The sequence below is a fragment of the Oncorhynchus clarkii genome, chromosome 27, assembly GCF_045791955.1.
Source record: "Oncorhynchus clarkii lewisi isolate Uvic-CL-2024 chromosome 27, UVic_Ocla_1.0, whole genome shotgun sequence".
Lineage (NCBI taxonomy): Eukaryota > Metazoa > Chordata > Actinopteri > Salmoniformes > Salmonidae > Oncorhynchus > Oncorhynchus clarkii.
In genome coordinates, this window is record NC_092173.1 from 22236766 (window position 1) to 22254330 (window position 17565).

The following is a 17565-nucleotide window of genomic DNA, read 5'->3' on the forward strand; positions in this document are numbered from 1 at the left end:
GTCTCCACAGCCTGGTTCATCCTGTGCCTCCTACACGGACCAGGCCTCCAGTAGGTCTCCCCAGCCTGGTTCATCCGGTGCCTGCTCCACGGGCCAGTCCGGGGCCTCCAGCAAGGGTGCCCAGTCCGGGGCCTGCAGTGAGGGTGCCCAGTCCGGTGCCTGCTCCACGGGCCAGTCCGGGGCCTCCAGCAAGGGTGCCCAGTCTGGGGCCCGCAGCAAGGGTGCCCAGTCTGGTGCCTGCTCCGCGGGCCAGTCCGGGGCCTCCAGCAAGGGTGCCCAGTCCGGGGCCCGCAACGAGGGTGCCCAGTCCGGGGTCCGCAGCGAGGGTGCCAAGTCCGGGGCCCGCAGCGAGGGTCCCCAGTCCGGGGTCGGCGGCGAGGATCCCCACACCAGAGGTGAGCCAGAGGTAGAGCAGGGTCTACGTCCCGCACCAGAGCCGCCACCGCGGATAGATGCCCACCCGGACCCTCCCCTATAGGTTCAGGTTTTCCCCTATAGGTTCCCATCCGCACCCATGTCACGCCCTGACCGATGAGAGCCTTTTTATGTCTCCATTTTTATTTCTCTATTCTGGTTTACCCTGAGAAGGGAAGTGAAGCAGTACTGAGGTGATTCAACAGATGGCAGGGTTTGGTAATGTAATTCAGTTTAAAAATAACCACAGCAAAGCATATTGATTAGCTTCCTCTATCTATACATTACAGTACAGTAAATGGCTGCAACAACAATGGTTCATGCTTTCAAGCTGCCAATTCAATGTGCCTACTAGAAAATACTTGTATCTTCATGTGTAAGTGTTATGTTTACTCTTGAACCAAAAGGATCTATTGTAGGAGGAAAGAGATGGATATTAAGAGCCATTTTGCATCTGCCACGATGACTTTCTTAAAATTTCAAGCACAGACTTTCCCAAGATGCTTACCATTAGCATACGGATCAGTGGAATTATAATGTCCTTTTCAGCTACTATGTTACCGGAGATATCAATACTCAAAGGGCACATGCAGCCCTGTCAGCACTACTTGAGATCGAGCATAAATAAATACAGTATTTAGTTAAATGATTACAGCAAATTATATTCATATAGATAAAGAGAGGAGGAGACTGTCACAGTAAATTAAGTTTTAAGTGATTACGTATGAGAGTCTGGAAGCCTGGTTTAAAGTAATTGAAAGGAATTTCAAAGCCTTTAAATGAGGATACTGCAAGGTCAGCCTTTACTTTGAAAACTTCCCTAACAATTCATTTTGAACCATCATTTCCCCTGGGAACTACAATAGTCTATACATGTACTATTCAAGCTGAAATATCCCTCATATGTAGGATGTCATAAAAGAAAACACAAAGAAAAAAATAAACATTACCTTTGTTAGCCAAATACAAAACAAAAGCCTTTTCATGTAGGAGAAGACATGAGCCTTATAAATAAGAGAAGGTTCAGGGGATCCAGGTCACATAATTACTGAGCTATAAAAAGGTCTCACATATTCACCTGGAATTAAATACTGTATGGAGATTGGCTGGAGGGGAAATGGAAGTTCTCTTTGGAATGAAGGGTCTTTCCTGTTGGCTCCTTTATGCCACACCACCGTCTGACTCAAGGTTATTATACATTCATTTAATGGGGTCAAAGTTATGAAATGGAGCTGTAATATTGCCATGATCAAATGGGCTTGATCCTGCGATTTGATATGGTTGTCATCAATTCATTTCAACACATCATTGCAGGGCACACTGCTCTCTAGTGTTATACTGTAGCTGTCCATCAAGCTTCATAGCGCACAATCAAGATTGATTCCTGAATACATACAAAAAGCTACCGTTAAGACCGGTCCTGTATGCAATAGAAATGTGTTCTATTAAGTATTTATTGAGTCCGCAAGATATTGGCTGCTGAACAAGAGTTAAGGACCAGAGGGAATGCGTCCCCCCCTACAGTTACCAGTTCCCTTTGGTAACTGAAGAAATACCCCTATCATCACTCAGGGGCCACAAATCACTCCATCTGTCTGACAGCTGTACTGTACCTCAGCTCTAGAAGTCCAAGAGGTGAGAGACGGACAGTTGTATATCTGTGTGTTGCCTTGGTTCCCTGACTACTCCTTTATCTAGCCTGCGTAAGGCCTCACTCGCTCACTAGACTCCCAATCAACCCTGCTTCCACAAAGGATATATGAAAAGGTGAGGACTTTTGTCATTTGAAATTACATTTCATCAGTAATTCATTGAGTCAGGTTTTCATATGCAGTCAAATTGCATAGTCTCTCACCTGGATTCAGTTTCACTGATATTTGAATAAATGCAAGAATTTGTCCTCCTTATGATTGAACTCAGTCTTCCAGTTCTAATATATATATATTCAACAATATTGACTTTAATGAGATATTTTTCAGCATGGATACATATATTCTATAGCTGGGAAGTATATCATTTTGAGGGTTACTGCAGTATGGTAGTGTTGTAGAGCTTATGTCTGGACAAAGGAAGAATTCTATAGTCAAACATTTCAACCAGAGTCCTATAGAGCAGTGTTTCCCATGGTCCTCCAGTACCCCAACAGTGGACATTTTCATTGTAGCCCTGGACAAACACACCTCATTCAGCTCATTGACGGCTTGGTGATTAGTTGACAAGCTGAATCAGGTGTGCTTGTCCAGGGCTACAATACAAATGTGTACTTTTGGGGGTACTCGAGGACCAGGGTTGAGAAACACTGCTATAGAGTATCATGAGGATGCTTTACTGTCTTATCTTCTCATCACCTTGTCCTGGCAACCTTGCCAAAATGGCAGTTTCATTCCAGTGATCGTATTTCAAACTCAGGAAATGGAATCCAGGTGATAAATGGGAGATCTATGTACTGTAATGTCAAGAAAGCTGGACTGTGCAGAGGGATCATTGATCCATGGGCTGTTCATCTGGAATAGACCTCTGATTTAACAAAGACAACAACCATGACAGGCCATTCAGTCACCTGACAGATATAGGGCAGGCCAGGGAGGGGAAAAGCAACAATGCTATTAGCTCTTTTTTTTAAAGCGGTTTTCTTTTTGTTTAAAGAAGCCACTCTTGAATTCCCTTTGCAAGGTACATACTGTATCTAAAATAGTTTTAAAAAATTGGCAAACAGAGGCATTAAAACCAAAAATTGGTAAACAGAGGCATAATAATACATTTATTAGCCTCTATGAGGATATTGAGGACCCCACTGGGGCTGATGTTCTTATCTGTAATACATTCTTTCTCCCTTGCCATCCTAATTTGCAGCCTGTTGTAAGGAAAATGTTGTGTTTCTATAACATAGCAAGTATGTTTTATTCCAGACATTCAGCACTCTATGTCGTACACAGTCGTGCTCTTTCTTGCTAATGTGGAGAAAATAGAGGAAATAGAGCGCATGATTGCCTCCTGAAGTCTTCCATAATGCATACTTAATGAAACCCCTGCAAGAAGAAGAAACAAATAGTGTGCAGGCCATGGTCTCCAATGAATTATCCCCTGTGCTCAGGCATCATGTCCACTGTGCCTTCATTGCTACAAGAGAAAAGCAAGCATACAAAACACTGGAGAATAGGCCTAGTCTTGTTAAGTTCCCTAAATAAATAATTTATCAAACAGAAACTTTTAATGAAACTAAATTATATAACATCAGGACTTGTCGTACAAATTTGAGTTTGATGTGACTAAACGTGACTGAACAGCTGAGATCCAGAAATGGAGTACCACAACCTGCTATAGATCTCAAGGACAGTCATTATCTCCTCCACGCAATCAGAGGGATATTCTTTCTTTCACTAAGACATTTAAATCTGAGTGCGGGGCATGTTAATAGGAATGGCCCCAGGCCCCCAGTATTCTCTGAGAAAGACAAACTGTTCATAGTTAGGATATTTCTTTCGTCAATTCAGTCTGAACTCCTGCCAGGCCATAAAACCTTCAGATTCCCAAGGAGATGCCACAAAGGTCCTGATCCATAAGGGGGAATCCCGCTGTGGACGATTGCCTAGCAACCCATATTAGCAACAGCTCTAAGGTGGACTAGAGCAGCATGATCACCTCAGCACATGACCATTCTACAAGATGGGGCAATGGGTTCATGGCTATATCTGTGTCATTTCTAAATGCCAGTATAGGCCTAGATATCAAATAAGATCAAGACACATTTATTCCAAAGCCAATTTGGGAATATAGATTTATGCAATTATCCTGACTTAAGCCCATGGTAGCCCTTCACTAATATGAATGACATAGATTGATTGTTGAGAATAATGGGGAAGTCAGCAAGGCCTATCATCTGATGGATTTGCATATAGCCTATGAGTAAAGTCATATAAATCATAAAACTAATCCCCACTATAAACTATAGGTCTACAATAACACTGTAATAATCACTTATTAACCCTTAATAATATTATCTGACCTAAAGCCAATTCGCACAAGGGCAGATGATTTACTGGGTGTTGATTGAGACTACAGAGGAATTGTGCTGTCTGTATGTGGGGTGTGTTCGTAGGAACACATGATATAATGATTGAATGACAAACAGTGATGTTTGGTCACACACTGCCACCTGGTGTATTTATGAGAGGATGAAAACATGTGACCAGATAATGGCAACAATAAATGTGGTTCTTCAAAGGAAAATGTATCTTATTTTACAATCTGGTCTCATAGACTAGATGTAACATAGTAAATGTAAATCTGAGACACTCAAATTAGTAAAATATGTTACGCTTGATATGGTTACATAAGACAAAAGATTACTTAAAGAGGGTGGTTGGTCAGGGTGTATGGGTAGACATATAGCACGAACGTCCAGCAACCCAAGGGTTGTGTGTTCACATCTCATCACAGACAATTTTAGCTAATTAGCAACTACTTACTACTTTTTTTGCTACTTTGCAACTACTTTGCATGTTAGCTAACCCTTTAACCTAACTCCTAACCCTAACTTTAAACCGTAACCCCCAGCCTAGCTAATGTTAACCAACTAGCTAACGTTAGCAACAACAGTGGAGGCTGGTAGTAGGAGCTATAGGAGGACTGGCTCATTTTAATGGCTGGAAAATAATAAATGGAAGAGAGTCAAACATCTGGTTTCCACATGTTTGATATTGTTCCATTTATTCCATTCCAGCCATTACAATGAGCCTGTCCTCCTATAGATTCTCCCACCAGACTCCTCTGGCATAGGTATTACAAATTCGTAATATATTGTACGAACTGCAATTCATAACATTTCATACAATTTTTTAAATAGTAACATATCATTCAAAATGAATGATGGACATCCACAAATTAATACATACACTACCGGTCAAAGGTTTTAGAACACCTACTCATTCAAGGGTTTTTCTTTATTTTTTAAAACTATTTTCTACATTATAGAATAATAATGAAGACATCAAAACTCTGAAATAACACATATGGAATCATGTAGTAACCAAAAAAGTGTTAAACAAATCAAAATGTTTTATATTTGAGATTCTTCAAATAGCCACCCTTTGCCTTGATGACAGCTTTGCACACTCTTGGCATTCTCTCAACCAGCTTCTCCTGGAAAGCTTTTCCAACAGTCTTGAAGTAGTTACCACATATGCTGAGCACTTGTTGGCTGCTTTTCCTTCATGGTCCCACTCATCCTAAATCATCTCAATTTGGTTGAGGTCGGGGGATTGTGGAGGCAGGTCATCTGATGCAGCACTCCATCACTCTCTTTCTTGGTCAAATAGCCCTTACACAGCTTGGAGGTGTGTTAGGTCAATGTCCTGTTGAAAAACAAATGATAGTCCCACTAAGCCCAAACCAGATGGGATGGCGTATCGCTGCAGAACACTGTGGTAGCCATACTGGCTAAGTGTGCCTTGAATTCTAAATAAACCACAGACAGTGTCACCAGCAAAGCACCCCCACACAATAACACCTCCTCCTCCATGCTTCACGGTGGGAAATACGCATGCGGAGATCATCCGTTCACCCACACCGCGTCTTTCAAAGACATGGTGGTTGGAACCAAAAATCTCAAATTTGGACTCTAGACCAAAGGACAAATGTGTCCATTGCTCGTGTTTCTTGGCCCAAGCAAGTCTCTGCTTGTTATTGGTGTCCTTTAGTAGTGGTTTCTTTGCAGCAATGCTACCATGAAGGCTTGATTCATACAGTCTCCTCTGAACAGTTGATGTTGAGATGTGTCTGTTACTTGAACTCTGTGAAGCATTTATTTGGGCTGCAATTTCTGAGGCGGGTAACTCTAGTGAACTTATCTTCTGCAGCAGAGGTAACTCTATGCCGGTCCTTATGAGAGCCAGTTTCATCATTGGGCTTGATGGTTTTTGCGTCTGCACTTGAAGAAACGTTCAAGTTCTTGAACTTTTCCGTATTGACTGACCTTCATATCTTAAAGTAATGATGGACTGTTTCTCTTTGCTTATTTGAGCTGTTCTTGCCATAATATGGATTCAGTATTTTACCAAATAGGGCTATGTTCTGTTTACCCCCCTACCTTGTCACAACACAACCGATTGGCTCAAACGCATTAAAAAGGAAAGAAATTCCACAAATCAACTTCTAAGAAGGCACACTTTCTAATTGAAATACATTCCAGACGACTACCTGATTTGTTTTCGAATTTTGCATTGTTTAAAGTTGGAGATGGCCTATCATTCACGCAAAGTGATGAGACTGGGTGTGTATGTATACCTCCAGGATAATATGGTAACATGCATTGGCTCTCGAACAAATAAATAAAACCAAGGTCATCCAAAATTAACCGTTTTTAATGAGTTCCTAGGCGGATTCTCGGTTGAATTTGAACGTGCATCAGACAGTCCAAGCACTTCGAAACCCACGCCCACCGTGACATACAGCACCGCCCACCGGGCGAAATGGCGTGAAAATAATGTATTCTGTCTCTCTCAATTTAACCTGTCATGTTCACATAAAATTTTATTTGCATTGTTTAGTTCTCTGGGTCAAAGCTGTGATATGTCAGAGAGGGATTACGGATAATTCATCTTGTTTGGCACATTAATGAAATTGCATTGTTGGATACCATCATTATAAAATAGATGTAAATGTATTTCCGGTCTCGGGACTTATCCGTCTTCCGCCCTGATGCCCTTGTAGCTATGGAAACTCGTCAATGGCAACATCCACCAGCCCGTTCACCCGTTTTGACCAGGGGCGCCGAGTGTGATAGCTAGCTAGCTGGCTTTATGTGTGCCAGAATTACCGATCCATTACCAAGGTTTCAAGATGGCGTTACAACGACTGACGGCTTTGTTCATCCTTTATTCGATTCTCGGTAAGTTATTTTCATTTCCACTAAGATAAGGTGTAGTGTAACGGTACGTGTTGTGCATTACAATGGAATAAATCACAGCAATTCTTTGTTATGGAAATGATCGCGCTGACTAGACGGGCTTCCTAGCATAGCTTGTCCAGGTCTGTAAACATGCTGAGGATGAGCCACACAATTATTAGATGGTAATTAATTTATTTATACATGCGTTATAATGACATTGAAACGCTCACACATTCCTCAGCAGTTTTTCCATTCATATTTAAATAAAGAGAGAACAAGTTGCACACACACTGCTTTTGTATCTTCTAACGTTGGGCTCTCTTCAACTGTCACTCAAAGTATGATGATGTCAACCGCTATTTCCATCCAGGCTGTCAGGTAGGCCTACAGTTCATTGTGTGAGTTATTTTATTCTGGTAAAGTCTCTCTGCTACCGCACGGCAAGCTGTACCAATGTACCAAGTCTGGAACCAATAGGACCCTGAACAGCTTCTTGCCCCAAGCCTTAAGACTTCTAAACAAGACGGCTAAATAGCTAATCAAATGGCTACCCAGACTACCTGCATTGACCCTTTATGCACCAACTCTCATGCACAGACTTTATGCACACACACACTGGACTCTACCCACACACTCACAGATACTTACACTGACACCACAACACACACACATACAACAGACACACTACATACGCCCACACACACATAACATGCACACACATGCATAGTGATGCCACCCCCCCCCCCCCCCCCCCCCCACACACACACACACACACACCTACACACTTTCATTCACCACATACACTCCTGTTAGTCATCACTTTAGCCCTACCTATATGTACAGTACATAGCTACCTCAATTACCTCGTACCCCTGCACATGGACTCAGTATTGGTACTCCCTGTATATAGCCATGTTAGTTTTTACTCCCTATGTTATTTTTACTCGTTATTTTATTCGTTATTCACTGTGTCACTATTTCATTAAAAAGATAATGTCTTTAACTCTGCATTGTTGTAAGCATTTCAATGTTAGTCTACCCTTGTTGCCTACTAAGCATGTGACAAATAACATTTGCTTTGATAAAGTAGCACTCTGACAGCGGCAGTTTTTTCAGGAAGACTTTACTAGGACTATCTATGTTTTGAATACATTGTCTTCTGTCAACATTACTGTTGCGCTGCAACTACAGGTCAGAAAGATAACGTTATAGCCAAGTCAGTCTCTGTGTGGTATTGACTGATCATTACAGTTTTATTCACATACTAGTCTACTGCATTTGGTCAGTTTTAATGTTGGTAAGTTATTTGGCTGCTTTTACAGTGGCTGTGCTGGAATGTCTGGGAAATTGCTTTTTTTAGATGGACTGAATCAACAGCTTGTTTTTTTATTTTTGTAATGTTTTTTCATATTCAGCTTGAAGTGCATAAAGAAAACTGTAGAACAGCTACTTAACATAGAGCGCATTTCACTCAGGGTATAGCCTCCTGTCTCTATACTGTATGTATTAAAACAACAAAGGGATTAGAGAGAGAGAGAGAGAGAGATGGTCTCTAATATTCACCAACAACATATGCCACATTTCTATCTATTTTACTGTCTGACAACATTCCAGTTCTGATGAAATTCTTCACATAAACACATAGATCTCTTTCTTGATGTAGGCTACACAGTGTAAAGTTGGGCTTTCGGCTATGGAATGCTTTTATTCCAGGCACACAATAGCAAATCAGCCATTGTCTTCTTAATTAACCACAGATTCTCTCCCACGCTCTAAAAACTGTCTGGGACAACAAAGCCTCATGCAGGCGGGTAAAGCTTGGACACCTAAAATATACAATGAGACAATAAGTGTCTGTCTGTCTGTTGGCAGCAAAAAAGGAGAAGAGTTAGGATAGAGACATGTAGTTTAAGCTATTTATAGTCTAGTAGTTCATATTATCTAAGTCTAAGTATATTGTAAAGGAATTGAAGGTTAATGAGTGGTTTTACAGGGATAGGCTGTCCTTGCTCTGTTTACCAGGGGAAGATTTGCTGGACAAGCTCCCCTCGTGTCTCTCAGGATGGCCAGTAACTGTTTGGTGTAAAAATAGCTCATGATGTACAGGGGTGGGAAAGTCAGCCGCAGAGACGGAAGCTGAGACCTAAGAGTCGGATCTCATCAGCATCCACAGCTGTGCTAATATGACTGTGTACTCCACTTTGGCAGGACCCATGTTTTCTCCACTCTCAGTGCTGGCTGACTTGGCTTTCATGTGGATCATGAATTGTTAACCAGAGACATTTTAATTCAGCCGTGGAGTAGGGCTGTTGCGGTCATGACATTTTGTCAGCCGGTGATTGTCAAGCTAATAACTGCCTGCCTCACGGTAATTAACCATTAATTAACATAAACACATTTAGCATATCCTGGCTTCCACGTAGCCTACAAGCTATTGATGCAGACCTTTGGAATGGCCAGTAACTATTAAAAATCTAAACATATAGCCCAACATTTGTATCACAACTAAAGTAGCATAAATAACTCTAAATGAAGCATATAGAAGTACCTGTTTCTTTGTTAACCGCTCAACACAGAATAGCCACATCTACATATTATTATTTTTTAAACATTTTTTAAATAATTTTTCTTCCCAATTTCATGGTATCCAATTGTTAGTAATTACTATATTGTCTCATCGCTACAACTCCCATACGGGCTCGGGAGAGACGAAGGTCGAAAGCCATGCGTCCTCCGAAACACAACCCAACCAAGCCGCACTGCTTCTTAACACAGCGCGCCTCAAACCCGGAAGCCAGCCGCACCAATGTGTCGGAGGAAACACTGTGCTACCTTGGTTAGTGCGCATTGCGCCCGGCCCGCCACAGGAGTCGCTGGTGCGCGATGAGACAAGGACCCCTCCCTAACCCGGACAATGCTAGGTCAATTGTGCTTCGGCCGGCTGCGACAGAGCCTGGGCGCAAACCCAGAGTCTCTGGTGGCACAGCTAGCGCTGTGATGCAGTGCCCTAGACCACTGCGCCACCCGGGAGGCCCGGACATCTACATTTTAAAAGTCTAATAAATCCATATAATATAGCCTACACCATCACAATAAATCCATTATTTATTTTAGACAGGTCTAAAGAAACATGATATGAAGAAAATGTAGTCTATTTCAGAAGGACCAGAATAACATACTCTGAGTTGTCCTTATGATAGGTCCTGATCTGGCTATGCCATATGGCTGTGGGCTACACTAGTTCATTTAGCAGACAAGATTTGCTTAGAATTCCGTGGTATCATTTTTTGTATGAAGAATACAATTGAACATAGCTGAATAAAATAGAGAGGATATTTTCTCCAAACAATTTGAGGGAGTGCGCACATGCGGCTATTCTGTGTTGAGCAGTTAACAAAGAAACAGGTCCTCCTATATGCTTCATTTAGAGTTATTTATGCTACTTTAGTTGTGATACAAATGTTGGGCTATATGTTTAGCTTTTTAATACATTCTAAGGCTGCATGATACGACTCTAATGATGATTTGAAAAAAGTTGCATGAAAGGCATGAGCTCTGGTTTGGTTTTTTTGCGCGCACACACTTCATCAGTCTCTCATTCACAATTTGACAATCACTTGATAATGCTTCATATTTCCCAGCAGCATCACCTTTGTGTGGCCTTAATGCCCCCTAAAAAAAATTATGTGTTTTGCAGCCAGTGACCGTTGTGCCCTTGGACTGAATATAATAATTATAATTCCCTTTTCCCGGCTGCGTGCTTGGAAGCACCTCTCACTGCCATGGCTCTTTCAGATAGCTAAATTCTTATTAGCCAATGCCCGTCCACATTTACTTTTTTGTCAGCCAACAAGATGAGTAGGCCTAACAAACAGTAAAAGCACTAGCCTATGTCAATCTACAATCCCCCATTGTACAAAAGTTGACCTATTCTGTGTGAGAAATAAATATTCATAACATAGTCTGGGACAGTTGTGGGATGCGATATATCCCAAATTATTAAAACTACTAGCCTCAAAAACATTTTTTTTAAGGCAGATGCAACAGATCAGAATGTTTAGCTTAAAATGTTGATAAACTATTAGACTATTTCTTCGCATTAGAAGCGCAGCAATGCGCACACAGCAGTAGGCTACACGCGCAAATGTTCCAAAATGCAATCAATTAGCGGGAAAACACCATGATCAAAAGTGACCTCAAATGCAATTATGCATGTATTGCTTTTATTATAAAGATGCATTTTTTATGGTGAAAAGGATCTTTGTCAAACTCGAAACTCACGCTCTGCGTATATACAGTTGAAGTCGCAAGTTTACATATTTAAATTTTCATGCCAGCCAGGTAGACTATACTCCTGTTGTAAAGATAAGCAATGTGCTTAATATTAGGAAAGTTTAGAAATAAATATAGTAGGCCTAGCCTATAGAAACATTACACAACATGAGCTCATGGGCTCTCATGAAGTGTTTGATTAGATTTTCAATTACATTTGCATTGATGTCAGAGTGATTAGAGGGACAATAGAGTGCTGAGTATCAGTTTGGTATGTTTCTAATGACCATCAGCAACATCAGAGCTTGGAGAAGCCTAATTACCGTGACTAAACGGTCACATGGAATTTTATTGCCATCATGACTCGTGACTGCCGGTATGGCGGTAATATGGCCACGGTAACAGCCCTACCGCAGAGTGCTTTTATCTGTCTGGATTATACCTTGGAAGTATTTTATACACTTGGATGAATTGTGCTCCAATACATTACCGTCTGTTTTCACCCCTCATTTGGAGTCCTTAACACAGCTGACGCCGACATAGAAGAAGGGACTGTTTCCATTACTCACTGTGTGTTCCTTTAGTAACTCTTAGGCCTCCCTAAGTATATCTCTCAATTATTTAATTTGAGAGTGTTTTGTAGAATTAGAAGTAAGGAAACATCACTGACTAATATTGAGACTTGTGCTCCCGTCGAGATGTGCTCCACTTGCCTCTTATATATATATATATATATATATATATACATGAGAAATGCTTCCGGAGATATGATTAATCCTGACCCTAAGGTTCATTCTCACCCTCTCTGTAGAGATAGGCCTACACCTCTTGACCCTCTAATTTGATCTGTTTAAACGGGCATTGTCCTGGGATGAAAATTCTGAAGCTTGTCAATCAGCTTCTTTTTTTTCCTCACTTCTTTTTTGTCTTTTACAGGCTACATTCCATCACGTGGGGTAATCCTCCGAACCACAGACAAGACTGTGTGGGCAAATGAATTTGAACGTAAGTCACTGAAACACTGACTTATTCTCTCAGAATAATTTTTCAGGCTCTTCTGTTGTCTCCCAGTGTTTTGACATTGTAGTATCACTGTTTTCTTCCCAGCTATTGAGTTGACCTGCTTGATAGAGTCCATCTCAACAAACAACCCCAGAATCGAATGGAAGAAAATCAAAAACGGTGTCCCTAGTTATGTGTACTTTCAAAATCAAATTTCAGGTAAGATTATTATTTTTTAAGCACTTTACCAATAACAAATTGGCCTCAGAACTGTTATTATTCTCTGTAAGTGAATGAGAGGTTGGAGTGTGTTTTTGCCTCTCTGTTAGGGGACTTGGAGCACAGAGCCCAGCTGATCCAGCCAGCCAACCTACTGATCCTCAACACCAGCCGTGCAGACACTGCAGAGTACCGCTGTGAGGTCGCTGCCATTGATGACCACAAACACTTTGATGAAATTCTAATCAGTCTTGCTGTCAGGGGTGAGGACGTATTTTCATATTCCTGTGTAAAGTTTTAAGCCTGTAGTAGTTTGCTATGTTTTTTCAGCGTTGTTGTCTATTTCTAATTATAAACTGGGTGATTCGAGCCCTGAATGCTGATTGGCTGATAGCCGTGGTATATCAGACTGTTTAGCACGGGTATGACAAAACATGTATTTTTACTGCTCTAATTACGTTGGTAACCAGTTTATAATAGCAATAAGGCACCTCAGGGGTTTGTGGTATATGGCCAATATAACACATCAAAGGGCTGTATCCAGGCACTCCGCTTTGCGTCTTGCATATGAACAGCCTTTAGCCGTGGTATATTGGTCATATACCACACCCCCTCGTGCCTTATTGCTTAAGTATAGACTGTGGTATGTGCTCCCTCTCTCTGTAAATAAACTGTTCCATGGGTGCCGTAGTATGGCTTCTGCCCTTAGCCTAAGTGTATGTGTGTCTTCCGGAGCAGTCGGGATAAAGCAGAAGTCGAATTCCAGTTGGACCTTTGTGTACAATTAGAAAAATAAATAATATTTTTCCTCTTTTTCATCTGTCTATACAGTAAAGCCTGTGGTGCCCAGGTGCAGTGTGCCTGTGGCGGTGACTGTTGGCACGTCCTCTGAGCTGCGCTGCCTAGAGAACGAGGGCTTCCCTGCCTCACAGTACCGCTGGTTCCGCAACAACGAGGAGCTTCCCCAGGACCCAAAGAGCAGCCCCAAGTTCATCAACTCCACCTACTCCATTAACGCTGACACAGGTGGTCTGGTAAGGAATCAATGGGACTGGGAGGTCGAAAGGACACTAGCTATATGATGATCAAGTTTAATGAGACAGTATATCCAACTGTTGGATGATGTTAGTACAAGAGAAAAGCTGTATGATCTATTGGGGTTGATTTTGGCGTTTTTCCCTGCAGAAATTCCGCAGGATGAGGAAGGAGGATGCGGGAGAGTATTTCTGCCAGGCAAAGAATGAAGCTGGACATGCACAGTGTCCCGCACAGCTGATGGACGTCTGTGAGTAGGCCATGCTGTACTAAATACCCAACTGACATTCTTACCGCGACTATGTATTATGTTTAAATATGTCAGTGTGTCATACCGCTGCCACACTGAACATACCATTGTGCGTTACCAAACCTGCTTGTGAGTCACATGCATCGACTCTAGTGCACATAAATCATAGTGGTTGACATGGAAATGCATTCCAAGGTCATTCCTTTAAGTCAGGGTTCCCAAACTTTATCATATTATATTAGAAATATTATATCTGATTGGGCTTCTTGCAGTCTACAAATTATTTGTAATTATGTTCCGGCACCCTGACCGTCCGCTCAAGAATATAAATTGTCCCGCGGCTGAATCTAGTTGATGATCTCTGCTTTAAGTTGTTTCAATTTGGGTTCATGTCACCCAGATCTCATCTCAAAATGCCCTGCTTGTATTTTCAGATGATGTCGACATAGTGGGGATTTTTCTGAAGGTGTTGGCGGCATTGGCCGGATTCACTATTGTGATGGTGGGGGTTTATCATGCACACAAACATGGCTGCTTCTCCTCCGGCAAGGATCACACAGGAACCAAGTGAGTAGTGCTATGTAGTTTCAAGTTTCAATGTTTATTTGCCACATGCACAGGATACAACAGGTGTAAAAGAGTACAGTGAAATTCTTACCTTGAGAGCTCATTCCAACAATGCAGTGATAATAATAGTAATATAGATAATAACCCAAGTACGATATAGGTTGAATGTACTGTACAGGGCTTTTAAAGCTGGACCAGTTTAATAGTGACATGCTACGTGCTGTGAATTGCTTAGTAAGTCTTTGTGTGGACATTAAGGATGTTTTTGCGTGTGTGTTTTAGCTACAAATCGCCAGCAGCAGATGATGGTGTTGAATATGCCGAAGCAGATGAGGTGAATAAAATAAACTTAATTCTGTTTTCCATATTCTATATTATTATTGAGCTAAAATGTAATCACAATGTATTAATCAAAATGGCAAACAAAAATAAATATCAACTGCAGGTGGATGTATTTTTTTGATAATTGATATTCCCATTTCCATCAGGGTCACTTCCGGCACAAATCATCATTTATCATTTGAAATCTGAGATAGAAGACCGTCAAGAGGGGAAACACTGAAGAGGAGACACACTGAAGAGGAGACACACTGAAGTCAAAAGTGCATCAAATCCCATAATAAGGCTTTGTGTGAGAAATTTAAGCTGTAACATTGCACATTCTTTTTTGGTGCGCATCAACAATTAGCTTACCAAAGTTATCATCTTGAAAAATATCAATCATTATTTCTACATTTCTGATAGGCAATTGCAACGTTATGTCCCTGTTAGTACACTGTTTTTTTTTTTGTAGCACAAATATGTTTTGTCCTCAGTCGTTACTGTAACTACAACTACAGTACGATTTTAAGCTTTGACATTTGAACTTCCACCAACATGTTCATCTAAACTGATGCTGGAACATTCCCCCATACTGTTTTTGGACAATGATTCTTGACTTCCAAACATTTCTACAAAATATACCAAACCTGTTTTACAAAAACAGCCTTGCATAGCCTCTGAATGCAAGATGGACTGGTTTATGTTATTATGAAGGAAGGTTGTGTCAATATATTTGTGAATATATACACTACCGTTCAAAAGTTTGGTGTCACTTAGAAATGTCCTTGTTTTTGAAAGAAAAGCAAATTTTTTGTCCATTAAAATAACATCAAATTGATCAGAAATACAGTGTAGACATCGTTAATGTTGTAAATAACTATTTTAGCTGGAAACAGCTGATTTTTTAAAAATGGAATATCTACATAGGCTTACAAAGGCCCATTATCAGCAACCATCACGTCTGTGTTCCAATGGCATGTTGTGTTAGCTAATCCAAGTTTATCATTTTAAAAGGCTAATTGATCATTAGAAAACTATTTTGCAATTATGTTAGCACAGCTGAAAACTGTTGTTCTGATTAAAGAAGCAATAAAACTGGCCTTTAGACTAGTTGAGTATCTGGAGCATCAGCATTAGTGGGTTCGATTACAGGCTCAAAATGGCTAGAAACCAAGAACTTTCTTCTGAAACTCGTCAGTCTATTCTTGTTCTGAGAAATAAAGGCTATTCCATTTGAGAAATTGTCAAGAACCTGAAGATCTCGTACAACGCTGTGTGCTAGTCCCTTCACAGAACAGCGCAAATTGCCTCTAACCAGAATAGAAAGAGGAGTGGGCGTCCCCGGTGCACAACTGAGCAAGAGGACAAGTACAGTGTCTAGTTTGAGAAACGGACGCCTCACAAGTCCTCAACTGGCTGCTTCATTAAATAGTACCTGCAAAACACCAGTCTCATACGTCACCAGTGAAGAGGCGACTTCAGGATGCTGGCCTTCTAGGCAGAGTTGCAAAGAAAAAGCCATTTCTCAGACTGGCCAATAAAAAGAAAAGATAAAGATGGGCAAAAGAACACAAACACTGGACAGAGGAAAGTTTTATTGCTTTAATCAGAACAACAGTTTTCAACTGTGCTAACATAACCATTTTGCAATTTTCTAATGATCAATTAGCCTTTTAAAATGATAAACTTGGATTAGCTAACACAACGTGCCATTGGAACACAGGAGTGATGGTTGCTGATAATGGGCCTCTGTATGACTATGTAGATATTACATAAACAAACCTGCCATTTCCAGCTACAATAGTCATTTACAACATTAACAATGTCTACACTGTATTTCTGATCAATTTGATGTTATTTTAATGGACAATTTTTTTTGGCTTTTCTTTCAAAAACAAGGACATTTCCAAGTGACCCCAAACTTTTGAATGGTAGTGTACATACAGTCAGTGAGTGGGGCATGTATAAAAAGCTGATAATCTGTTACATGCAGAGTCAACGGGCACAATGAAACAGTCTGTTGTGCTTAATAAAGCCAACTAACTTTATTCTCTGCGTTCAGAATAACAAAGAAACATATTACAGTTATACAGTATAATCCCAGTATAATACTGCAATTAAAGATGTATTATGAGTATATCAAGTAATTATGATTTTTTTTTCAGAGTGCCGTTTCTGTTTATAAGTGACCTTCTGTGCTTACTAATGACCTACTTTATGAATATTGGACATATTGTCCAGTTTTGACTCACAACTAACTGTATTTTCTTTATGGACACAATATACAATATTAATGGATGTACAGGCAATACAACTTTGTTAGAAAAAAAATGTCTACACATACATTTTTATCAGTAACAATACATCATAAGTATTAAACAATGTTTCAAATTGAAATTGTTAAAAATGACTTTTTGAAACATTATTGATATAGTTATTTTTTCATTGGTATTCTTTGTTTATAAAATAACACTACTCAGGAACTGTTGTAAAATGTTAATCGTTCATTCGTTGTAGTGCAAGAAATGGATACTGTTATATGCTTACTTCATTTTGTCAATAAAGACATAACATAAGTAACTGTATTTACTGTATT

At 40.5% G+C, this 17565-nt stretch overlaps 1 protein-coding gene across 1 annotated transcript; it reads left to right on the forward strand.

The window, feature by feature from the left end:
* Window positions 1-6855: 6855 nt before the first annotated feature.
* LOC139385687 (junctional adhesion molecule 3a) lies at window positions 6856-17554 on the forward strand. The gene is made up of 9 exons (XM_071130959.1): window positions 6856-7303; window positions 12512-12580; window positions 12683-12796; window positions 12907-13059; window positions 13628-13830; window positions 13982-14081; window positions 14516-14648; window positions 14931-14982; window positions 15137-17554. The coding sequence occupies exons 1-9, from the start codon at window positions 7255-7257 to the stop codon at window positions 15170-15172; spliced, it is 909 nt and encodes a 302-aa protein (XP_070987060.1). The 5' UTR covers window positions 6856-7254; the 3' UTR covers window positions 15173-17554.
* The last annotated feature ends 11 nt before the right edge of the window (window positions 17555-17565 follow it).

Coding starts and splice junctions, on each gene's coding strand:
- LOC139385687 (XM_071130959.1), top strand. CDS start 7,255: ATGGCGTTACAACGACTGACGGCTTTGTTCATCCTTTATTCGATTCTC. Junction 12,797..12,906: donor CTTTCAAAATCAAATTTCAG/GTAAGATTATTA, acceptor CCTCTCTGTTAG/GGGACTTGGAGCACAGAGCC. Junction 13,060..13,627: donor AATCAGTCTTGCTGTCAGGG/GTGAGGACGTAT, acceptor CTGTCTATACAG/TAAAGCCTGTGGTGCCCAGG.